Source organism: Ovis canadensis, chromosome 10, assembly GCF_042477335.2.
Source record: "Ovis canadensis isolate MfBH-ARS-UI-01 breed Bighorn chromosome 10, ARS-UI_OviCan_v2, whole genome shotgun sequence".
NCBI classification, from domain to species: domain Eukaryota; kingdom Metazoa; phylum Chordata; class Mammalia; order Artiodactyla; family Bovidae; genus Ovis; species Ovis canadensis.
In genome coordinates, this window is record NC_091254.1 from 100,273,722 (window position 1) to 100,297,882 (window position 24,161).

General features: G+C 64.7%; 2 protein-coding genes across 10 annotated transcripts in view; both read right to left on the reverse strand.

Annotated features, from left to right (window-relative positions):
- Positions 1-224: 224 nt before the first annotated feature.
- On the reverse strand, positions 225-11,335 carry C10H13orf46 (chromosome 10 C13orf46 homolog). Its single transcript, XM_069602101.1, has 8 exons — positions 11,155-11,335; positions 5,846-5,897; positions 5,240-5,384; positions 5,108-5,155; positions 4,042-4,089; positions 2,891-2,958; positions 579-655; positions 225-435 (listed from the first exon to the last, which is right to left on the reverse strand). Exons 1-8 carry the CDS (start codon positions 11,333-11,335, stop codon positions 419-421), a joined length of 636 nt encoding a protein of 211 aa, XP_069458202.1. The 3' UTR covers positions 225-418.
- Positions 11,336-12,674: 1,339 nt separating this feature from the next.
- Positions 12,675-24,161, reverse strand: part of RASA3 (RAS p21 protein activator 3) — an 80,796-nt gene continuing 69,309 nt past the window's right edge. For 8 of the 9 annotated variants that reach the window (XM_069602467.1, XM_069602461.1, XM_069602464.1 and 5 more), the window contains 6 exons: positions 23,396-23,502; positions 23,011-23,093; positions 19,448-19,656; positions 19,216-19,319; positions 15,011-15,194; positions 12,675-14,086 (listed from right to left, as the gene is read on the reverse strand). In XM_069602467.1, coding sequence (XP_069458568.1) covers positions 14,011-14,086; positions 15,011-15,194; positions 19,216-19,319; positions 19,448-19,656; positions 23,011-23,093; positions 23,396-23,502 — 763 coding nt within the window. In that variant the 3' untranslated portion in view covers positions 12,675-14,010. Of the gene's footprint in view, positions 14,087-15,010; positions 16,685-19,215; positions 19,320-19,447; positions 19,657-23,010; positions 23,094-23,395; positions 23,503-24,161 lie in introns of all 9 variants that reach the window. The other variant, XR_011259630.1, reaches the window with a different exon arrangement.

Here is a 24,161-nt window from a genome sequence, read left to right on the forward strand (position 1 = left end):
CCCCCGTGGGGTCCTCAGGGCTCCCAGTCCAGCTGTAGGAATGCCCGCCCCTGGTCCTTTGGGGACGAATGCCCACGCCCCTCAGTGCCCTGGTGGCAGCTGTGGTTGGGGCCAGGCCCCTGGGGGTCTGGGGCTACGTGAGGTGCTGCATGACCCCGTGACCCGGGAGGGGAGGTGTGACCCCCTGACCTGGGAGATGAGGCCCTGAGCTGCCTGCCCTCCCTGATGTACATTTCCTGGGACAAGGTCTGTGGCAAGAAGGGGTGGGGCCCTGGAGAGGTGCAACCCCTTTCGTTCACTTTTTATTGCGTGTTTCGAAGATGGCCTCATCGCTTCCCGGGGCGGAGCATCCTGTTGGAGCGGTCATGGCGCCTCTGAAGCAGGCTCCTCTGGTGTCTCAGGACAGCTGTCTGCGTCCTCACCCCTCCCTGGCAGCTGGCCCAGGAGCCAAGTGGAGGCCCGGTTACTGGCCAGAGGGGCAGGTCTGGGGTAGGACCCGGGAGGCAGCCTGCCCTCCGCCCGCCCCACGCCATGCTCTGCCCCTCCCTCAGCCTGCTCCCTCCCCGAGCCTGAATCACCTTCTCCAGGCTGCCCACTCTGCTTCACCTTCTTTCTGGTGGAGTACGGGATGCAGCATACCCAGCTGGTCCTGGACCTGGAGGCCAAGGGAAGGGGTGAGAGGCACGCCACCCTCCCACCAGCTCAGCGTGAGTGTGGGTCCTGGTCCTGGACCTGGAGGCCAAGGGAAGGGGTGAGAGGCACCCCACCCTCCCACCAGCTCAGCGTGAGTGTGGGTCCTGGTCCTGGACCTGGAGGCCAAGGGAAGGGGCGAGAGGCACCCCACCCCTCCCACCAGCTCAGCGTGGGTCCTGGTCCTGGACCTGGAGGCCAAGGGAAGGGGTGAGAGGCACGCCACCCTCCCACCAGCTCAGCGTGAGTGTGGGTCCTGGTCCTGGACCTGGAGGCCAAGGGAAGGGGTGAGAGGCACCCCACCCCTCCCACCAGCTCAGCGTGGGTCCTGGTCCTGGACCTGGAGGCCAAGGGAAGGGGTGAGAGGCACCCCACCCCTCCCACCAGCTCAGCGTGGGTCCTGGTCCTGGACCTGGAGGCCAAGGGAAGGGGTGAGAGGCACCCCACCCTCCCACCAGCTCAGCGTGAGTGTGGGTCCTGGTCCTGGACCTGGAGGCCAAGGGAAGGGGCGAGAGGCACCCCACCCCTCCCACCAGCTCAGCGTGAGTGTGGGTCCTGGTCCTGGACCTGGAGGCCAAGGGAAAGGGCGAGAGGCACCCCACCCTCCCACCAGCTCAGCGTGGGTCCTGGTCCTGGACCTGGAGGCCAAGGGAAGGGGCGAGAGGCACCCTACCCCCTCCCACCAGCTCAGCGTGGGTCCTGGTCCTGGACCTGGAGGCCAAGGGAAGGGGCGAGAGGCACCCCACCCTCCCACCAGCTCAGCGTGGGTCCTGGTCCTGGACCTGGAGGCCAAGGGAAAGGGCGAGAGGCACCCTACCCCCTCCCACCAGCTCAGTGTGCATAAGCTCGCCAGCCAGAGACGGCTCCCAGGCCCCTCTGGGGCCCTCCCCTCTCTTGCCTCGGCTTCTCCATCCCAACAGGAGCCCCTTGAACCAGAGAGGCCTTGAAGGCCCGCTGAGCGTGACGCCCCGTCCACCCACAGCCCAGCCGTGAAGAGGCGTCGCAGGTGGACAGTGTCCACCCCAGCCCAATCAGTGTTTGCAGAGGACTGCGGCCTGTGCCTATTCCTGTTGGGGGGACTCTGGGGGTTCCACTCCCAACCAAGGCTCTCTCTGGGGTCAGACGGCTCCTCTTCACAGGGACCTCCTTGGCTCTGGGCCAGTGTCCCAACGGGCCCCTGACAGGCACCTCAGTGCCTGAGAGGGCCGACTGAACGGACTGAGGCTGCAGGTGAGCAGGCAGGTGACCCCGCCTCCCTGGCACGCATCTAGGCACCCCCCCCGCCCCCCCACCACGAGCAGACTCTGTCCTGTTCGCCAAGGAGTTGCCAGCCGCCGAGGCCTGGTTCCTAGGCCTGGCCCCTCCACAGGTTCTCTGGGGCAGCTGAGCAGAGTGTGGGAGCCAGACCCAGAGGCTGAGAGGTGGGCCTGAGCCTGCCTGGCCTGGGGCAGAAAAGGAGCTGCCAGGCTTTGACCCAGTCCATCACCGCATCCAGTAAGAAATGACGAGAAAAGCAGATGCTAGCATAAGACTTTCCCAGCAAGCCTAGCTCCGAGGCTGTGCCAGGCAGTCCTGACACCCTGGTAGAAGCTGTGTGCCTGGCCGTGTGAGCAGAGATCAGCACAGGCTTGGGGGTGACACTTCCTCACAGGGACACTGTCCCCCCGGAACCCAACCCGGGGAGAGGCAGTGACAGCCACCGCCAAGTTGCAAAGGGCCGGGACACTGCGGCCAAGCGCGTCTGGAGGCGCAGGAGCGTGGCCGGGGGGTCCCCTGCCCGCAGCTCACCCATGCTCCAGCCTCTGCTCCCGGCCCCTCAGGGCCCAGGCTCCCAGACGCCCCCACTGCCTCCAGTTGGTGGCACGTGGGTATTTTAAACCTTCCCTCTCTGCTGTGCCACTTCATGTGGCTCCATTTATTTTAAACGACTATCAGTTTACAAAGTGAACAGAGAAATTCTTCTTTTTAAAACTGTGCAAGCAAATCACCCAAGGTATTAATTTGGTCAATTCAGATGAAGAGCGGATGAGCTGCTGTTTTCTTCTCTGTATCATTTAAAGTGCCACTGACCCACAGCCCTTGGGCGCATGTCGCACCTCCTGCTGGCTTCAGAGCCTCACGATCTCCACCCCGGAGGGTGGAGGCGTTGGCACAAACACCCCCTGCCCCCCAGGCTCCCCTGAGTGGACGCCTCACTCACTCGTCCTCCGACACATCCCCCATGTCCTTCTGGGACCGCTTCTCTTCTTTCGTGATGCACGAGACCACCTGCGGGGCGGGAGGCATTAGGGACCGAGGCTGGACCTGCTGGGCCCGCCGAGAACAAGACGGGATGTGGGGACGGCCCCGAGCATCCTCCCATGTGGCGGGGTTCCGTCAGGCGGGGGTTTCTAACTAGGGGACCAAGACCAAGGAGCCATGCCCTTGACCCTGGAATGCAAGTCAGAAGGCCTGGTCCCTCAGTCCAGCTCTGCGCTGGCTGAACCTTCTTGAGTCCTTGAACCCTGTCCCCTCGGTAACCTTGGGATGAGTCAGCAACCAACTCTCTTCAGCATGCATCCTGTTCTGAGGGCAAAGAGCTAGGAAGTACCGCCTGGAAAGGAGCAGCCCCCGAGGCAGGGGCTTACTTTTGCCAAGAGAGAATTAGAGAGAGTGTCCAAAGAGGCGGCTACTCACTACAACAGAAACAGAATATTTGTGTTGGAAAGGCCAATCAAGGTTGACCACTGGGTCAACCACTTCTGTTTACAGAGAGTGGTGCTGCAACGGTGGTGGTGTTGAGGGTGGTGACGGCGATGCTGACGCTGATGGAGACAGTGAGTGGGGTGGTAGTTTGATGATGGTGGAGACAGGGACGATGGCGGCGGTGGTGAGGGTAGTACCTGATGCTGGGGCTCTCCGGGCGCCAGGCAGTGTTCTGAGGGCATGACAGAACAACGCTGGGCTGCGGTATTGAGAGTCCCATTTTGCAGATGATAAAACTGAGGCATGGAAAGGCATGGTGACTTGTGTGAGCCTTCCCTGCGTGTGGAGACTAAGTCTTCCAGCTCCTGGCTTGGACCCACTCACCACCCCAGCACAATCCCACAAGAGGTTCTTGAGGCCCCCGGGCACCTCGAGTGTTGACCCAGGCCCTGGGGTCTCTGGTGGTGCAGGAATGCGTGTGAGTTGGCGTGAGGGACTGAGAAAGAGACCAGGCGCCCTCTGGTCCCTAGGCCAGTCCTCAGAGCCCGGGTCCCGTCTCTCCTCCGCGGCCAGCACACCCTGCTTGGGTGGGGTCCCGGGACTGCTGTGGGCCCTGAGCACGCCGCTTCCTGTGGGTGGCCGGGCTTGCTCAGCTCTGGCACTTACCTCCTCAGCACGGTCTCCCAGGTCAATCTCCACAAACACAGATGGTTTCTGTGGAGGGAAATCAGAGACTCGTGGATGACGGGCGTGGCTGAGCCGGGGGAGTGCAGCTTCCTGGGAGGGGCGTGGGCTCGAGTCCCGCGGTGCTCAGGTCTGGGCATTCGTCGCCCCGGGGTCTCTGTTCTTGGCTGTGCGTGGTGGGAGCTGTTGGCAATGGGGCTGGCGAGGCCTCCACGGCAGCCCTGGCAGAGGGTGGGGAGGTCTGGCCTCCCCCACACCCTCGGGCACCTCGTATCGGGGCCCCTGAGGACCCAGAGGGGCCCCCGCCTTTACCTGCTGAGAACCAGAGCCTGGGTGAGCAGGCGCGCCGAGATCTGGGCGGCTGCTGCAGGCCCACATGCGCCCGCGGGCCCCGCTGCAGGCCCACATGCGCCCGCGGGCCCCGCTGCAGGCCCACATGCGCCCGCGGGCCCCGCAGCATTCCCACATGTGCCCCCGGGCCCCGCTGCAGGCGCCCCTCCGCCTGGTGCGCAGCCGCACACAGGGCCGGGGGCCTGGGGGCTGTGTGGGGGCCGCCCCGCGTCTCAGGCTCAGCCCCGAAAGAGCTTCCTGTGGGAGTGCCTGGGTCGACACCGGGAGAAGTGTTCCTGGGAGTGGAGGGAACCCCAGAACCCCCGGACATAGGCCCAGGGCCTCCGTTGTAAACCCTGGCATGACCACCCAGCTCCTCTCCACCCCCGTGAGCATGGGGGAAGGAAGGCCCCTCCTGGGGGCGGGCGGTGTCCAGGGAGGGCTGTGCCCCAGGCTGCGGGCCGGGCTGGGCCTCCCCGTCACAGCTGAGCTGAGGGAGCCTCAGTCAGGACCCCTGCTGCCTGGCCCCCTGAGCACAGCGCTGCTTTGGGAGCTGGGGTTAAGGCGCCCCTGGGCAGACACAGGCCCGGTGCCGAGGGAGCTAGGGGCTGGTCCAGCCCACAAGCCCAGCTCCGGCGGGGGACCGACCGGCGTCCACAGCAGAACCGCGCCCTGCAGCCTTCCCGCCTAATCCGCCACTGAAGCGAGACTCTCTTGCCTCTTTCTCCAGAAGGTCGTCTAGCTTGAGGGACTCAGGCTCCTGTTCCTGTAAGGAGGCGGCGGGACAGACTGGGTAAACGGGGCAGGGCTGAGCCAGGGGGTGGCCGCCCAGGCCGGGGGCCCGGCCCACCTTGTCCTCCGGGGTGCACTCGTCCCCGTCCTCCCCTCCAGCTGGCTGCTCACGGCGGGTGCTGGCCTCCTCCACCTTCGCGTCCTCCGGCGCCTGCCCACAGGCATCCTGGCCCCCGTCCTGCTTGTCCTCCAGGCTGGCCTGGCTGCAGGGCGTGGAGAGAGTTGGGAGATGGCTTCATGCTAACCCTAACCCTAACCCTGACCCTGGGAGCCCGTGCGGTGCCCCTGCATCGGCAGAGGGCCGGGGGCGGTGGGCAAGGCAGGCCCAGGGGGAGAGGAGGTGCAGAGGCATGAGGGACGCATGGCTCCGAGGGGCCCATTCCGACCCAGACCTGCCCAGCACGAGGGTTGCCCAGGGCCCCAGCAGCCTCCCGGGCAGCAAGCTTTCTTCCTGAGATCCTGGGGAAGGACTGCAGAGACAGGTTCCAGGGCCGAGGTGCTGGGCCAAGCCAAGCTGCGCTGCTGTTTGCGGGGTGACCAGCCCCTCTGAGCCTCCCTGGACCCTGTCACCCTCCATCAGGGCCTTCAGGCCTCACTCCCGCCCTGCCTCCCACGTCCCCGCAAGCGTCTGCACCGCTGCCTCCGCTGTGCCAAGGCTGCTCACCAGCTGGCATCTTCTGCTTCGCTCCTGACGTCCTTCCCCGGGTCTTCGGACTCTGAGGAGGGGCAGCAGAGCTGTGGTCAGCCTGTAAGGATGCTGATGGCCACCCGTGGGGAGCCCAGGTCTGCTGCCCCTGTGTGCATCCAAGTCCCCCGGCATCCTCGCCCGGGAGGCCACCAGCCCTGACGTCCCCATCAGTATTTTGCAGGCTAGTATTGTAGCTGGGCTGAGGGGGTCCCCGTGGGGCCTCGTCCCCTCGGTGGAACTTAGGGGGGCCTATGGTGTTGCTGTGTTCTCCTGGAGGCAGCGGAGTGGGGACAGGGGACGCTCGGCCTGCAGCCAGTGGGCTGTGCCACCCCTCTGGAGGTGGCATCTGAGCCGCAGTCGCCCCGAGGCGCTTCAGGGGCGGGTTTTTGACTGGGGGGGGGGTCTCTCCGTGAACAGAGCACGGCGCCTCACACACGGGGAGCAGGGGGGCCGCGTCTCAGGGCCTCGTGGGGCTGGCAGCATGAGTCCTGAGTTCTGAGTGGGAGGCCGTGGCTTCCTGGTGAGATGCAGGCTACTCGCTCCAGAGCTCGGAGGTCACAGTGGGGTTCCCACAGGCCCTGGGGCCCCAGAGGACCCTCAGAAGGGCCCCAAGCTTCCATACTCCAGCCCCACAACCTTGCAGCCCCTTTGAGCCTGAGGTGCCCCTTGGCTGCTCCAGAACCCCCCCAGTGGCCTGGTTCCCACCCCCAGCCCCACACACACACCCTGGGCCCTGGCCCTGCAGCCAGCGCAGCCTCGGGAGGCCCCCAGCTTTAAAGAACGCTTTCGGCAGGATGCCTGGCAGGACGCCTCTGGCGGCCACGGTCCTGGAGGGTTTCCTACAGAATCTGCTGGCCAGGTCAGCTAGCCACTCAGGGTCTTCTCAGCTCGCAGGCCTCGGGCCTGGGGGCACCACCAGGGAGGCGGTCAGGGCCAGCCCCCTGTGGGCGCCCTGCCAGCTGCGCCTCTTCATTCTCTGTCCTTCCCCTGGCCCCGAGCCTGTGTCCCCGGCTCCTGACATCCTCCAGTGCCATCCTTCAGGGGGACCTGGGCCCCCTGCCCGGGGTTAAGTGGCCTTCCGCGGAGGGAGTTTTCTGCCAGGCGCCCTGGGCTGGGTCATTCCCTCGCCTCAGGCTGGGTTCCCTGCAGGTGAGAACTGGGTGCTGGGCGTCCTCCTCCATTTCCAGCACCCGCACGGGCTCCAGGGCCCCTGCTGACCTGCGCTGTGCTGTCCCCAGGCAGGCCCTGTGCACCCACAGACAAAGTCCTGAAGGCCAAGGGCTCAGCCGCAGTGGGCCTTCAGAGCACATTTCAGAGCTTGACCGCTCTCAGCAGGAAGGGCCCAGGGGGTCAGGAGCCGCTGTTCGCAGGCAGTGCTCCAAGGTGACTTCTGGAAAATCTTTAGCAGCCCTGAGCCTGCATGTGCACGTGTGTGCCCGCGTGCTGGTGCACGTGTCTGTGTGAGCACAAGTTTGCACGTGTGTGAGCTGCCGCGTGTGCCTGTGTGTGAGCATGTATACTGGGGCACATGTCTGTGTGAGCACAAGTTTGCAGGTGTGTGAGCTGCCGCGTGTGCCTGTGTGTGAGCATGTATACTGGGGCACATGTCTGTGTGTGCACGTTTGCAGGTGTGTGAGCTGCCGCGTGTGCCTGTGTGTGTGCCTGTGTACTGGTGCACGTGTCTGTGTGAGCACAAGTTTGCAGGTGTGTGAGCTGCCACGTGTGCCTGTGTGTGAGCACGTTCTAGTGCATGTCTATGGGTGTGCGAGCATGTGCACGTGTGTGTTGGCACATGTGTCCCTGTGTATGCGAGTGTACAGCGTGTGTGCTAGCGCCCGAACCCTATGTGTGTGAGTGTGTGCGCACGTGTCTGTGCGTGGGCTGGCCGCGTGCTCTCCCCTGCTCCCTCCTCCTGCGTGGACTGACGGGGGGAAGCGTCAGCAGGAAGAGCTGGCTCTTCTCCGCTCTGCCGCAGATGCCTTTTCCTCCAGCGCACCGTCATCAGAAAGGGAGACTCTCGTGCTGGTGGGTCCCCCGTCTGCCTTCTGAGGACGACCCTGCACTCACCCGCGTTCTGGGCATGTCTGCAGGGTCTGCAGTGATCTCCAGCGAGACGGAGGGCTGCTCCCCTGGGCCCAGCGAGCAGCCTCAGGAGGGGGTGCAGGGGGTCAGGGGTCGGCCTGGAGGTAGAGCACCCCCTTTGCTGCTTCCTTTCAGCTGGGCTCTAAGCGACCCTCACACCACTCACAGGTCACTGTCCGAGACTGAGATGCCCCTGTAGGTCTGGAATGAGTGCGGAGGGTGGGCAGGCCAGGTGACGGGGGGCTGACATCGCAGAACTCTCTGCACAACCTCACCGACGCTGCCTTGCAGGCAGGGTGCCACTCACTCCCTCCACAGCAGGAGAGCCTCCTCCGGCCCGTGGATCTCAGCAGGTCCCACCACGCGGAGCAGCCCGAGGCCCAGAGCCCACCCTCGGAACGGCCCTCCTCCTCCTGGACACGCCCTGCAGGAGGGCTGTCGGGGGCAGGGGCTGATTAGGGCTCCGAGGCTTCCAGCGGCTCCTGCGCCTCCGGGCTGGTGTGTCCGCGGCCCCCTGTCTGCGACCTCATGGTCTCAACAGCCGCAGGCCAGGCAGCACCAGCCTCCTCCCTTGTGATCCCTGTGTGCGAGCATCGAGGCCAGGAGGGTCTCTAGTGCTCCCTCAGGCGGCCACGTCTTGTTCTATTTGACCACGTGGACAGCGAGGCCCGCTCTGTGTTCCAGCCCCTCTGTGCTGCCCGGGGCCTCCTGGGCCTGGGGCCTCGGGGCGGGTGGGCACAGGGCAAGACGAGGCTCAGCTCGGTGCTCCCGGCCGTCCAGCCTCAGGAAACTCCACGGTGCTGGACGGGAAGGTCTGAGGCCAGCGTCACTGGGGAGACGCCACGGCCACCTAAAGTGTTTCTGAGCAGGTTATGGGTTGGTTTCCTTTCGGGGACACAGCCCTCCTGAGAGCCTGACATGTGCTCGGATGTTAATGGTGGGAGGTGGGGGAGACAGAGTGGTCTCTGTGCTGTGACCTCCTCCTCCGATACAGCTTTGGATTTTTCAGCTGGGAAAACAAGTATTCATACACCACGACCTCTTACAGGCACTCCTAGGGCTTGACAAGCAAATCGCATTCCTGCTCACTGTTTCTTTTCCTTGGCCTGAATGACAGTCTTGGCAAAGGGTGCTTGCTGGCATGGCCTTCTTAGGAGAACCGTGACCTGGGAGCCCGGCCGATGAGTGGCAACCCGCCCTTCTCCCCACCAGCTCAGGGCCTGGGCCCCGGGGTGGCTGACCCTCGAGCCAGTGCGCTGCCTGGTGCTGACCCTCAGCACCAGCGTGTTTTGAGCACTCGTGCCCACCTTGGGCACACTGCTGCCCACTTGTGGGTTAGAAACCCGCTGGAGTGGGGAACACAGACGACGCAGTGTGCAAACGCCACGCCGTGTGTGGTGGGCGGCTCCAGCCCCACGGGTTCCCCGCTGCCCCGTGAGGCCCCTGCTTTCCACAGCGGAATCGAGGCTCGCCCTGGGGCCTCACTATGAACCCAAGACACTTTCGCGCCACCTCAAGAGCCAGAGGGGTTCCCACAGGCCCAGGTCTCTGTCACCCCTTTCTCCTGCCCTCACCAGAGCTTACAGCAGGCCCCCCGAAGCCCTGGGCCAGCCCCCAGGATGGGCCCCCGCGGCCCCCGGGCCCTTAGGATGGGCCCCGCAGCCCTCGGCCTCCAGGATGGGCCCCACAGCCCCCAGTCTCCAGGATGGGCCCCCGTGGCCCCCGGGCCCTTAGGATGGGCCCCCGCGGCCCCCGGGCCCTTAGGATGGGCCCTGAGGCCCCTGGCCCCTTAGGATGGGCCCCACAGCCCCCGGGTCCTTAGGATGGGCCCCCGCAGCCCCCAGGCCCTCAGGATGGGCTCCCGCAGCCCCCGGGCCCTTAGGATGGGCCCCGCAGCCCCCAGGCCCTTAGGATGGGCCCCCGCAGCCCCCAGGCCCTTAGGATGGGCCCCGCAGCCCCCGGGCCCTTAGGATGGGCCCCGCAGCCCCCAGGCCCTTAGGATGGGCCCCCGCAGCCCCCGGGCCCTTAGGATGGCCCCCACAGCCCCCGGGCCATTAGGATGGGCCCCGCAGCCCCCAGGCCCTCAGGATGGGCCCCCGCAGCCCCCGGGCCCTTAGGATGGGCCCCGCAGCCCCCGGGCCATTAGGATGGCCCCCACAGCCCCCAGGCCCTTAGGATGGCCCCCACAGCCCCCGGGCCATTAGGATGGGCCCGCAGCCCCCAGGCCCTCAGGATGGGCCCCCGCAGCCCCCGGGCCCTTAGGATGGGTTCCCCGAGGCCCCCGGGCCCTTAGGATGGGCCCCCGCGGCCCCCGGGCCCTTAGGATGGGTTCCCCGAGGCCCCCGGGCCCTTAGGATGGGCCCCCGCGGCCCCCAGCCCCCAGGATGGGCCCCCGCGGCCCCCGGGCCCTTAGGATGGGCCCCCGCGGCCCCCGGGCCCTTAGGATGGGTTCCCCGAGGCCCCCGGGCCCTTAGGATGGGCCCCCGCGGCCCCCAGCCCCCAGGATGGGCCCCCGCGGCCCCCGGGCCCTTAGGATGGGCCCCCGCAGCCCCCGGGCCCTTAGGATGGGTTCCCCGAGGCCCCCGGGCCCTTAGGATGGGCCCCACAGCCCCCGGGTCCTTAGGATGGGCTCCCCGAGGCCCCCGGGCCCTTAGGATGGGCCCCCGAGGCCCCCGGGCCCTTAGGATGGGCCCTGAGGCCCCTGGCCCCTTAGGATGGGCCCCACAGCCCCCGGGCCCTTAGGATGGGTTCCCCACGGCCCCCGGGCCCTTAGGATGGGTTCCCCACGGCCCCCGGGCCCTTAGGATGGGTTCCCCGCGGCCCCTGGGCCCTTGGGATGGGTTCCCCGCGGCCCCCGGGCCCTTAGGATGGGCCCCCGCAGCCCCCAGGCCCTCAGGATGGGCCCCACAGCCCCCAGGCCCTCAGGATGGGCCCCCGCAGCCCCCAGGCCCTTAGGATGGGCCCCCGCAGCCCCCGGGCCCTTAGGATGGGCCCCCGCGGCCCCCGGGCCCTTAGGATGGGTTCCCCGAGGCCCCCGGGCCCTTAGGATGGGCCCCACAGCCCCCAGGTCCTTAGGATGGGCCCCCGAGGCCCCCAGCCCCTAGGATGGGCCCCGCAGCCCCCAGTCTCCAGGATGGCCCCCTCGGCCCCACGTGCGGGGATTTGGAGCCCGAGTTAGCTCGGGGTGAGCCGCCTGCCCCCACCTGGCTCCTTGCACAGCCTCTTGATGCAGCTTGGCGGGTCCCCCTTCTGGAGCAGGCCGCCCACACTTCGGCTCCGCTGCACCTCGCTGGCCGCCTTGAGGTGTGCAGGGCCCACGCCCAAGGGAGGGGCGCCGGGGCCAGGCCGGTGCCTTCGGTGGGTGGCCGTGCCGTCCTTGTCCATCCTCCCCGCCTTCCGGTCACAGCAGAGTGGGGCGGCGTTCCCGAGGGGCCCTCAGCCGGAGCACATGGCTTCTGCCCGGCAGGGAGCTGCCCACAGGCGCCGGCCCTGTTGCTAGGTGGCTCCTGTGACATCACCGCAGGCGCAGAGGCCAGCGGGTGCCCGGCCCCAGGTGCAGCTCCAAGCGGCCTCCCCGGGCCCCCGGCCGCAGCAGAGCATGGTCGGGGCCGGCACGCGGCTCCGGGGCCCCTGGCGCCGTGCCTGTGGAGCCTTCAGTGAGCCCTTTGGCTCTTCGCAGGGATGAAGGACTCAGGGGGCGGTTTGGGCCCTGGTGGCCTCCTGCATCCTCCCCACGCCAGACGAGGGGAGATTCGCTCAAATGTGCCGTCGAGGGGGCAGGGGCCACCTGGGGACAGGCCCCTCAGAACCGCACTGACGAAACATTTCCCTGCCTTTTAAGTGGGGCCTTTTGCTGGCGTGTCTGTAAGCGGGGCTTGGGCAGTGTCCACAGCAGACGCTGTGGGTCTGGAGCCCGGGGTCAGCAGTGCAGGCGCAGGGTGGGCTGCTCTCTGGAGGCCTCTTTCCTTGAGTGTGGACGCCGTCTCCTCACCACGTCCTCACGGGGTCGCCCCTGTGTGTGTCTCGGTCTTAATGGCCTCTTCTTAAAAGGACACCAGTCAGACTGGACCAGGGCCCCCGAGGGACCTCAGGTAGCCTTCGTCTCCTCTCTAAAGGCCCGTCTCAAATGCAGGCACTCTCTGAGGTCCCGGGGGTCAGGGCTTCACGTCGTGCGGGGCATAGTCAGCCTATAACACAGCCTGACAGAAAGGCTCTGATGATCTATTCAGTACAGACTTTTCTTCTCCTCTGGGACCATGGGGACAGGTCCCAGCAGAGGTTCCTTGAGCACCTGGCTGACGGCGCTGTGTGCTGTCAGTGTTCAGAATGAGGCCACACTGACTGGTCCCCATTCCCACACCCATCCCTAAACGTCTCACAACACCGTAGCCCACAGGAGGCCTGGGACCCCCCCAGCCAACCCCGCCTGTCCTGTCCTCAAGGGGGCCTCGCCTGTCCTCAAGGGACCCCACCTGTCCTCGGGGAGCCTCACCTGTCATCAGAAAAACCTCACCTGTCCTCAGGGGGCCTCCTCCGTCCTCAGAGGCGCCTCACCCGTCATGAGAAGGATCCCACCCGTCATCGTGAGGCCCCCACCGGCCATCAGGGGAGCCTCACCTGCCATCACCTGTCGTCAGACCCCTTTCCTGCCCCGCTCCACCACCCACCCCCGTCTCCACAGGTGCGTATCGTCGGTGGGTGCTCCTGGGAAACCAAGTCAGTCTCAGAAGGAATAAAAGGTCTGTTTTAATTAGCCAGTAAAATACATCGCACATCATTAGTATCTTAGAAACACTGTTACAAATTCATGTTAAAAATTGCAGTTTGGAGCAGCCTAACAGTTGTGTGATGCGTTTCTTTTTTGTGACATTTTCTTTCACCATTTGTGACAGCTGGTAACATTTCTATCTGCTATCTGGATCTCCAGTGACAGACGGCACAGGGTACCGGGTCCTAGGGGTCCGAATGGGGCTTTCCAAATTCAGGCTCAGCCTGGCTGACCTCAGGGTGTCAGAGTCAGCAGCTCTGCCTGGGTCCGGCGTCTGCTCCCGAGGCTACCCAGCGCGGGCCCAGTGGTCCCCCTCCCTTTTCTCTTGGGGACTCGACTTGCTGACGTGAGACACGCCCATTCCCTTTTCAGTCACCCTTTGTCACCAAATCCCTGCAAGAGGCCCCTGCCCCCAAAGATCGAGGCCGCCCTCAAGCCGGGATCTCCGTGTGGCTCTGACCCTCCGACCAGGGGTGACCAACGCCAAGGCTGAAACCGGAGGCCTTGTGTTGAGGCCCTGTCACCCATGAGACACGCCCATGCCCTTTTCTGCCCTAAGGTGGCACCTCCCTTGAGTGGTAGAGGCTTGGATGTTCCAGGTTATTAACACTTTATATCAAAGAGCTAATTAAAAATGGTTCTTTAAAAACATTAAGAAAAACAGCTTGAAGATGGCACACAGTTCCATTTTTACAAACTTCCCCAGACGCCCACCAGGTGGCGCTCCACTTTAAGCCCCACCGACAGCAAACAACACAGCCTTCCTTGACGTGGCAGCCGGGCGGACGCGTTTCAGCAGCACAGAGGGGATGAAGGCTTGGACCTCGAGGAAATCTCTGCAAGAGGACCCCTGCCCCGGAAGATCCAGGCCATCCTCCAGCCGGGATCTCCGTGTGGCTCTGACCCTCCGGCCAGGGGTGGCACCAACGTCAAGGCTGAAACCGGAGGCCTTGTACCGGCGGCCGCCTGGAGGGCAGGCTCACAGGAGAGGGATGCTCAGGACGTGCCCGCTCCGGTGAAGCAGAGCCTTCGTGCCGCGGAGACAAATGTGCGTGTGACGTGGGCGCATGCCTTACAGGCTGTGGTGGTGCAGCACCGTGTTCCGGGAGGCCCGCTCATCTGCCACCGGCACAACCAAGTGCATGGCTGCCCGCAGGTGGCACAGGAGCCTCAGGAGCTCGGGAGCCGGACGTCCGAGGAGCTGCCCTCTGGTCTGGTTCTCTCCTCCCCCAGCAGGGGCTCTTCCTCCCCCAGCTCAGGCTGCCATCCTGAGAGAGCGTGTGCAGAGACTTCACATGGAATGGGCAGGGGTCTCAGACTGTTGCCTGATGTAGCTCTGGAAGCTCTTGTCTCCAATGGGGTGCTCCCTACAGAGTGCGGGGACAGGAGCGTGAGCGTGGGCTCGCTCGGCTCGCTCTCACTGCTCACTCCTACCTTGGCTTGTGAAGCACAGCCCTCGTAACACACACGAAAAAGGCAGGCCAGGAAGGGAAGGCAGCCTGAAGCCACCCAGGGAAGTGCCCGCCACGAGCCCCGATCCAGCGGGTGAGGCTCGTCGTGCAGGCGTGTGCAGATCGTGAGCTCAGGAGCAGGCACCATGGTGCCACGCCCCGTTGGCTATGGATGCTGGCACAGCCGTGAGTCACGGCTGTTTCCAACAAGGCGGTCTGCCACGTTTAGGAAAAGGCAGCATCTTCACACAGCTTACGTGGGCTCTGACAGAGGGTGTTAGAGGGTCTGGAAGGTGATGTGAGTGTCTGTGGAGCTGGGAGCAGACACAGTTGGCATCCCTGGAGATGCTGGGCACCCTTGCAGCCTGGCCAGAGTTGGGATCTCTTCCAGAGGCTCCCTTCCCTTCCCAAACCAAACCCACGCGCTCCCTGGAAGGAAGGGGGAGCAGGGACGGGGGAGGGTCCCCACCAGGTGTGTGCTGGGCGAGCTCTGCATGGGTCTGTGCGCTCCAGCTGCTCCAGGACTCTCACCGCCCCACGCTCAGAGCAGGAGGACAGGGGCCCTTGGCTGAGACGCCTGCAGCCAGGGGCGTGGAGCCAGGCGGCTGGGTCTGTCTGTGTCTCTGCCATCCGTCCCTCCCAGGTGGGGTCCACGGCCAGCCTGGAGAGAGGCTGGGATGCCTCCCTGGAGGCAGGGAGCTTGGGGGTCTGAGGGTCTGGGGGTAGGGGTGGAAGGCGCTGTTCCAGGACACAGTCCAGAGGGATGTGCTCTGAAGGAGGCAGGAAGGGGGTCCGAGGCAGCCCCCCCGGCTTCCCGTGCCGCCGAGGCCCCATACTCACTGGCTTCCGTACTTGGTCCTCCTGAACTTGTCCCTTTTGTACTGGGCATGCTCCTGCTCCAGGGCCCCGACCCCGGCGACCACCTGCTTCAGCGTCTTGTAGGTCTCCTGGGGGTCGTCGATGATGAAGGTGGAGTACTCCTCCTGCTCCGGCCCGTCATACACGGATCGGCTTCCGCAGGCCTCTGCAGCGCCAGGGAGGGCTGAGGTCAGCGTCGGGGGCCCAGACAGGCCGCCCCGGAGCACACCAGGAAGGACCAACCGCTCGTGCAAATGCGCACAAAACAGAGCCACTAAGAGTGAGCCGCCCCTGGACTGCAGAGACGCCCGCGAGGCTGGAAGCCGCCGAGCACCTCAGCCTGGGGGTCCGACGCTGAGCACCAGGCCCCAGACCCTCCTAGAGCCTGGGTCAGGCAGGGTCAGTCAGCCTGGGGAGCTGTGCTCAGGGAAACCCCACCTGAGAAGGGGCGCTGGGACCATCCACTTTCATGGGGTGCCCTGCAAGGGGTGCGCACGGGGTGCCCTGCAAGGGGTGCGCACGGGGTCAGGAAAGCCTTCTGCTGGCCAGACTGTACCGGCAGCTTTCTAGCACACACTGCCTCACCTGCTCAGCAGGCAGCTGCTCCGGAGACCACCTCGCTGTTGCTGCAGACCACACTATGGCCTCCAGGACCCCATCTGACCCCAGACCCCTGAGGCAAGCCCTGTGCTCCTGGCGCCTGGCCCAGGTGGCCCAGCATCAGGTCCCTCACCCTGGTCCGTGAAGCAGAGCATCACCACCACCATCATCATCACCACTGATATCACCTCATAACCCTCATCGTCAGCACCACCCCATCACCTCCATCACCAACATTCTCACCATCACCACCCCCACCACCACCCTTGACATCACCATCACCGCCTCATCAACATCACCACCATCACCACCACCACTGCCTTGGCCGCCGTAACCCTCGTCGTCAGCACCACCCCATCACCTCCATCACCACCACCACTGCCTTGGCCGCCGTAACCCTCGTCGTCAGCACCACCCCATCACCTCCATCACCACCACCGTCACAGAAAGCTTCGCCGCCTTTACTAACTCGGAAGGAATCTCCTAATTCTTACTGAAAAACCACGAGTCTGTGCAAAGAGAAACTGAGAAGATTTGAAATTTCGAGGGGAAAGGGAGCATGGTGTGACGAGGATGAGGGCTCCCCGCGTAAGGGAGAGAGAAGCAGGGGCCTGGGGGCCCCGTCAGGGGGACACAGCGGCTGCGCGCCTGCGCCCGCTGGGCCTGCATCTCCTCCCCAAGGCCCTGCGGGGCCAGCTGCTCGGCCTTGAGCGAGTCGCTGTAGCGCCGAGCCTCAGTGAGCCCTGCTGGGGGATGGGGCTGCTGAGAGCAGGATGGGAGTCATGGAAGGGCCAACGGGGGAGATGGACGGGGGTGGGCACAGGACACAGGCAGGGAGGCCCAGGCCACCTTAGGATGGGGGCTACATGAACCGCCCCACAAGGTGACTTTATGCAGCCCTTGGAGCAGCCTAATCGGTGGGGTCGGTTCCTGGAGGCGGAAGTCGGCGGTGCACGGTGGGTGACTTGCCCGCTGGTCTCACAGGGGACACCCCCGTGGCTCTGAATTAGTCTGTGCATCGGGGCTCCCCCGGCGGCTCAGTGATAAAGAACCTGCCTGCAATGCAGAAGACTCAGGTTCGACCCCTGGGTCAGGAGGACTCCCTGGAGGAGGGCATGGCAGCCTAGTCCAGTACTCTTGCCTAGAGAATCCCACTGACAGAGGGTCCTGGGGGGCTGCAGTCCATAGGGCTGCCCAGAGTTGGACCTGACTGAGTGCCTGAGCAGCAGCAACATTGTGCTGCCCCCGGGCGATGGGGGCGCGGCCAGGGTGATGGGGGGGCGGGCAGGGTGATGGGAGGGCGTGGGGAGAGGCTGCAAGGAGGCCCCAAGACTAGGCTGGGGAGCAGGTCTTAATTCTGAGCCCAGTGTCACACACAAGACTCGTGACTGGACCGAAAACAGACCCTGAGCATCTGGAGGCCGGGGAGCTCACCCGCTCCTCTTTAACAGGCTCCCAAAACCGAGCCTGGCAGTGCTGGGTTGTGCACTGAGGCCTGCCGGTGGCGGGCATGGCTTCATGAAACAGCTCCAGGAGAAGCACAGGGCAGACGCGGGACAGGCCAACAGGCAGACCTGCCGGCGGGCCAGCCACATCCTGAGGCCCAGAGGGCGGCGAGGTGGACTCTGCCAGGTGACAACGGGGGTCAGAGACTCAAAGTCGGGGGGACACCCAACAGCCAGGTGGCGCAGGACACCAAGACCCACAGGCCCGGCCACGGGGCAGTGTCTGCGCCCCGAGACGGAAGGTCAGGCCCGCCCTGGTCTCTGGGCAGACAGCGGCCCTGGGCCTGTGGGCAGCGCTGCTTTGTGTCTGGAGTCACCCTGAGCCCTCCCCAGGCCCCGATGGCTGGGTCTGTGCCTGGGGCACAGCAGGGGCGGCCGGTCACCATCCCCATCACCAGGACCCCGGCTGCACGGCTCTGACCAGCAGCCTGGGCCCCGCGCCAGCGCCTCTGCAGGGATCCTGCCAGCTCTGCACTGGGCCTGCCTGCCCAAGGCACCGGCTGCACCATCACCGAGCTCCAGGGGAGCACTGCCCGGGGTCCGTGCTGTGAGGGGGATGGGTGACAGCGACGCAGCCACCTCCAAGCCCCGAGAGGCTGCTTCTCCAGGGCAGCGGCCTTGGAACGCCACGAGCCCACAGGCTGAGCGCTCGGGGCAGTCTGGCGAACACAGACAAGGTCCCAAAGGGATGAGAGCCTCTGAAGGCAGACTATCGGCCTCAAGAAGGCACCGAGGTTCCAGGCAGAGGCCTGAAGACCGTAGAAAGTGACTTAGTGCTTCGGTGCCTTCGTGAAGTGGGGGGCAGGGTCCCTGATCCTACTGACATCCTGTGAACCCTGCTTGTCAAGATCAGTGCTGCCCAGGAGGGAGGCGGGGTGCTTAAGACCCCTTGCCGTCTGACCGTCCGTCCATCCACCCGTCCAGCAAGCAGGTACCGAGCGCCTCCTGTGTGCCGGGCACAGGGATGAGGCACACCAGCCTCTCTCAAGGCCCACGTGCATCACAGGTGAAGCGCTCTGAGACGACGCTCATCGAAGGGATAGACGAGCACAGGCTGTCGGGGGGAGGGGAGCCCACAGGCCATGGGGGCGTTAGACTGGGGGTGCGTCAGGGGTAAGGGCGCAGGGGTCTGCAGCGTGGTGCTGGGCACAGAGGGAGGCGGGCCTGAGAACAGTGGGCGGAGCTCAAGGACAGGCAGCTGCGTGCCTGTCAAAGCAGGGTAAGGCTCCCTCCAGGCCTCGGGCCACACGGACACTTCCAGGCTGGACCAGGGGATGAGAAGGAAGAGTCTGACAGCCTTGTTTCCAGGCTCCTTCCGGGGCCTCAAGGCCTACTGCAGACTGTCTGACCCCAGCTCTGAGAGTGCCGGCCCCAGGGCACGGCTGGGGGATCTGTCCTGCGTCTGCCTCTCGCGATGCAGCCCAACCAAGCCCCCAGGCCTCCTGACTTGTCCCTCCTACTGCTTAGTTCAGTAGGAAAGAAGAGCAGTGAGCACCCAGAGAGACGAAGCTGCGTCGACACGCCTGGAGCTGCTGGGCAGGCACACACGCTCACACATGGGTCCACACTCACGCACACACACTCACATGGGTCCACACTCATGCACACACACACACAGGTCCACACGCACACAACATACAAGGTCCACACTCATGCACACACTCATATAGGCCCACACTTATGTACACACACAGGTCCACACTCATGCACACACATATATCCAGGTACACACTTGTACACACAAGCTCACACATGGGTCCACACTCACGCACACACACAAGGGTCCACAAACATGTATACACACTCACACACAGGTCCACACTCACACACGCTCATGCCCGGGTCCACACTCATGCACACACACTCACACGGGTCCACACACACGCTCACGGCTCCCTGGAAAACACAGAGGAATGAAGCCCTCTGGGGGTGTGGGAGTTACTAAGACAGGCTCTTCTCAAGAATTTGGCAGTTCAGAGGCCACAGGCAGAAACTGTTACTAAAGTAACTCCCCCAGAACACCACCCAGCTTGCAGAAGCCTCTTCCGCTCCAGCGTTGTGACGCCCCCAGCCCTGCCTCACCTTGCATCTTCTCGAGTTTGCTCATGTATGAGCTGAAGAGAGAGTAGATGCGCTCGGTCTCTCGGTCCCCGTCGATGTCCAGCTGGATGTTTGCTGGGAGGCCACTGCCGAGAGCCAGTGGAGAGGAGGAGGGTCAGCTGTGATGTTGGTCATTTAGCGGCCCCTAAAGATGGAGGGCCCGGCCCCTCACTGGTCCCTGCCGGGGCTGGGGCACCAGCCAGCCACGACCTACCCGGTGCAGGGGGAGCAGCCAGTGGCCGTGTCTGAGGAGGCCCTGCAGCACAGCCAGTGGCCGTTCAGGTAGGCGGACGGGTGGTAGACGGCCAGGCGTTTCTGGTTGCACTGGCTCACCTTGGTGAGGATGTCGATCCAGGCCTTGGCCTCCACGCAGTTGTTGGCCTGGATGTACAGCGCCCGCTCGGGCTGGACGACCTGGAACATCTGAGAGCAAGGAGGGCTCAGGGGAGTGCAGGGCAGAGCCCCCGCCTGGACCGCGAGGGCCGCGGCCGGCCGGGCCAACCTGCCCAGGTCGCGTGGGAGCAAGGTGAGGCAGCGAGGCTTGGCTGGCTCAGCCCTGCTCAGCTGGGCCAGGTGCTGCCTTTCCTGGGGACCAGGTGCACTGCCGCCTGCCCCCGGGATGGCTGAAGTGGATGTGGTCGTTACACAAGAGTGCCAGCTTCCTTGGGCCTCCTCCTTCCTTGAGTGAGACGGGCTTTGTGCAAGACATGCCCCAGCAGACCTGTCCATCCTCCCATCTGCGTCCCCAGACCGGCTTCGGGACCGGTGCACACGCTGTTGTCCATCTGAGAGGGGCCCCTCCCAGCCTGCCGCTCTAGGGGCCCCTCCCCGCCCTCCAGGCAGATGTTATGTGCCTCCTGAGGCTTCTCAGAGCTTCCGCTGCCTCTGCTGTTTATTATTCACTCAACAAACAATCCTAAGTTCAAGGCATTGTCCAAAGTTCTGGGGACTCAGTGGCCCAGAGTTTCCGCTCTTGTGAGCGTCCAGCCAGCCAGAAAGACAAGAGTGAACTCAGAGCACCTGGGCTGCATGGAGGAGGAGACCTAGCGAGAGTCAGGAGGGACCCTCTGGGTAAACGGCCCTCCAGCTGCGGTCGGACAGGCCGCTGGGAGTTAGCTGAGCTGAGTGGGGCCGGTGAGCGGCAGGGACAAAGGCCCCTGGGGCAGCAAGGGCTGGGACCTCCCAGCAGACACAGCCATGCTGCCCACAGAAGGGCAGGGAGGTCGGCAGGCTTGACCCCAGGAGGGCTGTCAGGCTGGACTTGTCAGAGGGCACAGGGGGCCAAGAGTTAGAATATCAAAGTCCAAGGTGGCCTTTGCAAGCCGGGGAGGTGTGCCCAGTGAGGAAAGACAGAACAGGATTTGAACAATTCCCAGAGGAGCTGGAGTTCAGGTTCCTGAGTGAAGAGCCAAGGCTCCTCTGGCCGGCCCTACCCACACAAGCACCGTCGCACAGGCCACAGACTGCACAATCTGTTCACAGCTCCATCCCTGACAGAGGCAGCACCCTGGAGGAAGGCACTCAGTTCCGAGCATCCTCATGGGCTGGACCCTCCGATAGGGCCTGCACACCACAAGCCTGCGAAAACGTCTCTCAAATGGAGGAGGACGTTGGCCTACAGTTAGCCCGTGGGAACCAGCTCTGCGGAGGCAGCAGGGAAAAGGGCGCTGAAGTTAGGGACTTCCTCCAGTGTTTCTCCTGACACTTCTTGTAGTCATCCTCACTAAGGAACCTCTAACCCTGAGGGAATGAGCAGCTCTGGCTGCTCCAGGGCGCGGCTCCACACCGCGTCCCTCCCTGGATGCATCCTGGGGGGACCTGCCACTGGCCTGGGAGGGGCTGCGATGCCGTGCAGACACACAGGGCAGGTCCAGGGCGCTGACCTCCCTCAGGCCCACAGACACCCTTGCACCTGCCACAAGGCCGCCTCCCTGCCCAAGAAATCGCCTCAGATCGCCCTGGGGGCGGGGCAGGAAGCCAAGGTGAGGAGCCAGCGCAGGACGAGGGCACCTGCCTCTGACCACCCGTCTAGCCAGCAACGAAGCCTCTGCGGCCGCGGGGTCAGCCTCAGACCAGACAGAGGCCAGGCGGACCCACCCTGTGCGGCTGGACGCAGCTGTGCGAGCCAGACCTCCTGCAGGGGCCAGCGCGGGGGACAGAAAGGTGCGGGGTGGGCCAACCAGGCTTGGCTGGGGTCTGCGAGCCGGGAGAGGGGCTGGGGGACACTGGGCGCTCGGCCTGGAGGGGCTTACGGCAGCCGCTCGGGGCAGTGGCGTGAAGACGCGGAGGCGGGTCTGGGGCCCCACAGGCGGCCCAGGCCGGCGCCACCCCCATGTGAGGGGGTGAGCTCCTGGCCAGATCCAGGCCCTCTTCCTTGGGATGGTCATGGGGGAGTGGTCTCGAGACACCAGGGTGCTCAGTGACCTCGGAGGACGCAGACGCCTAGAGCCTAGAGGGCGCCCCACTGAGCCCACTGAGGCCCCAGCAGTGCCCCGAAGGGCACGGGAGGCAACGTGTCTGAACGCTGAAACGAAACCCCTCCTCACGGGAGTGTCCTTTGTGCAAAGGGCTCCAGATGACCCTCCTCGGTCAGGATTCCCAGGGTCCTGCTCAACCAGACTGTCCCCCAAACCACAAACCACGACAACTCAACAAATAAGGGGAACCGACTACGTGGAGCCCCTTGCTGAGCTCCGCTTGCCGTTTGCTTGGCCTGTGACCACCCTGAGGATGACCATCGTCTGCAGAGGAGGGCGCAGGTGCTGACCGCCCAGCCAGGTGGTCCCTGCCCGCTCCATCCACCCGATGAACGGGCGTCCTGGCCACCACCTTCCTCAGGGAGACCCCAGTGGCGCCGTCTCTCATTCCCCCAGCCCTTGGGACACAGAGACAAGCCTCAGAAGAGAGGCTCAGGCTGGGGCTGCCGAGCAGATGCCTACACTCTCGAGGGGGCTCTGCCCACTGACGGCTGTATGGCGGGGCCCACGCTGTCCGCCACCCTCCCAGTCACACTCAGGGTCTCTTAGGAAGATCAGCGAATCGTGTGTAGGATTTCAAGTTTTATCTGTTAGTATTTATACCCCATCTGCCTTCAAAAAGGCTGCACTTGACTTACACAAGACGCATCTAATGGAACTGAAAAAATAGAAAAACTGTTTTAAAAATTAGGAGCAGAATTAGAGAAGAGAGATGGGAGCAGACAGGACAGACAGGGCCTGAGCGCGCAGGTCTTCCGAGGAAAACACACAACCCAGAAAAGCCCTAGGATCAGGCTCTGGGAAGACAGCTGAGGGAGGCGGGACTCAGGGCCAGGACCCCACAGTGCCCGCATGAGGCTGCAGGGGCCTCTTGGAGAGCGGGTCGTCCTGGCACCCAGTGCGGACCCTGTGCCCCCCTCGGCGCCTCGCAGGGGCACAGGAGGGACGCGGTGACCATGTGGCGGGGGTGGGCGCGCGTTTCCTCCTCCCCAGCGTGAGGAGGGGCTCACCAGGCAGAACTCGGGCACTATCCCCCACCCCCATGGTCCCCACGGCGTCGGGGGAGCAGAGGCAAAGCAGGGGTCCCCAGCTGTTTGCCAGCGTCCGGATGGTCAGCAGAGGCGGACCTCGGGGAGGCCCATCAGGATGGGGGGCCCCACAGCTTCCACCCGAAGCTGACTTTGAGGGAACCCCCTCGGGTCCTGGCCAACAGGCAGGGTGGGCTCTCTGCTTCACAGGTCCAGGAGCAGACCAGGACCCGGGACAGGGGGTCGGGGGGTGGGTAGGGGCTGGGACTCACGTTCTTCATCTTGAAGGACTCCTCCTCCAGCGGCTCCACGGCCAGGATGTTCTCGATGGGGATGCTGCAGAGAGGCGGGTCCCCTGCGGCAGAGCACACTGTGAGCGCCAGGAGGGGCCGGCCTCCCTGCAGGTTTCCCCGCAGGCTCCCACGGGCCTCGAGGCCCCTGGGGATGCCCACCATCCAGACCAGGCCACCCACACGGGACAAGAGCGTCTGCCCCAAGACCCTGACCGCCACGCTCAGCCACGAGGGCCAACCGCTCCGCACGCCACCCAGGCCACCCTCTTGGAGCCCCTGCCTCCCGTGTAAGGGAGTGCTCACCCCAAAAGCAACCTGGACCCCACGGGGCCCAAGATGAGGCTCTGGTCCCTTGCCTTCCTACCTTTGCTTTTCTGGTAGGTAAATTCATGGTTTGTCAGGCGGAACCATCTTTTCTTAAAATTCTTCATCCCAAATCGTTTTCTCCCTTGCGCCCTCTTAATCATGAACCTGTCGTGAACAGGACAGTCTGTTGGGTAAGTGGCCGAAGGCTGGGGCCAGGGCACCTGCCTGCTCGCCCCCGCAGGCCAAAGTCACAAATCAGAACAGCTCACCACTTCCACTCCTGTGCCATTTGACGCAGACTACGGGGTTTCAGTATCTTATTTCCAAGGGACAGGACTGAAGAATCAAAAGGTGAAGGCCTCTCCTTTTGCAAAGCTTAGCCCCTGTGCTGGGGCCAACTGCCAGCCTCAGGTTGCGGGCTGCTGACAGCCCTGGCCTGCCAGAGCTCCACCAAGGAGCCCCCACCTCCCGCCCTGAACCGTGGACTGAAGGTGCTCCCAGAGCCGGTGCGGCAGTAGGTCCCGGCCCCACAAGCGTGCTCTGGAGGCAAAGACAGCAGAAAGCCAGCTGCTGCGGGCTGCAGCCTGTGCTCTGAGCCCCGGCGGGGGACGCTTCTGCCTGGGGGCTGATGGAAGGCCGGGCCCTCAGACTCTGGTGAGGGAGCCACCGGGCAGAAGCCTCTGACTACTCGGGGGCCGTTCAGTCTCCCCCCGCCCCCGCCTGCAGACAGGCATTCCCTGCCTCGCAGCCTCCGCAGAGGAGCGCAGGGGAGCAGCCCCGAGGCGTCTCAGAGCCACAGCGCGAGGCCCCAGGCAGCTCTGGAC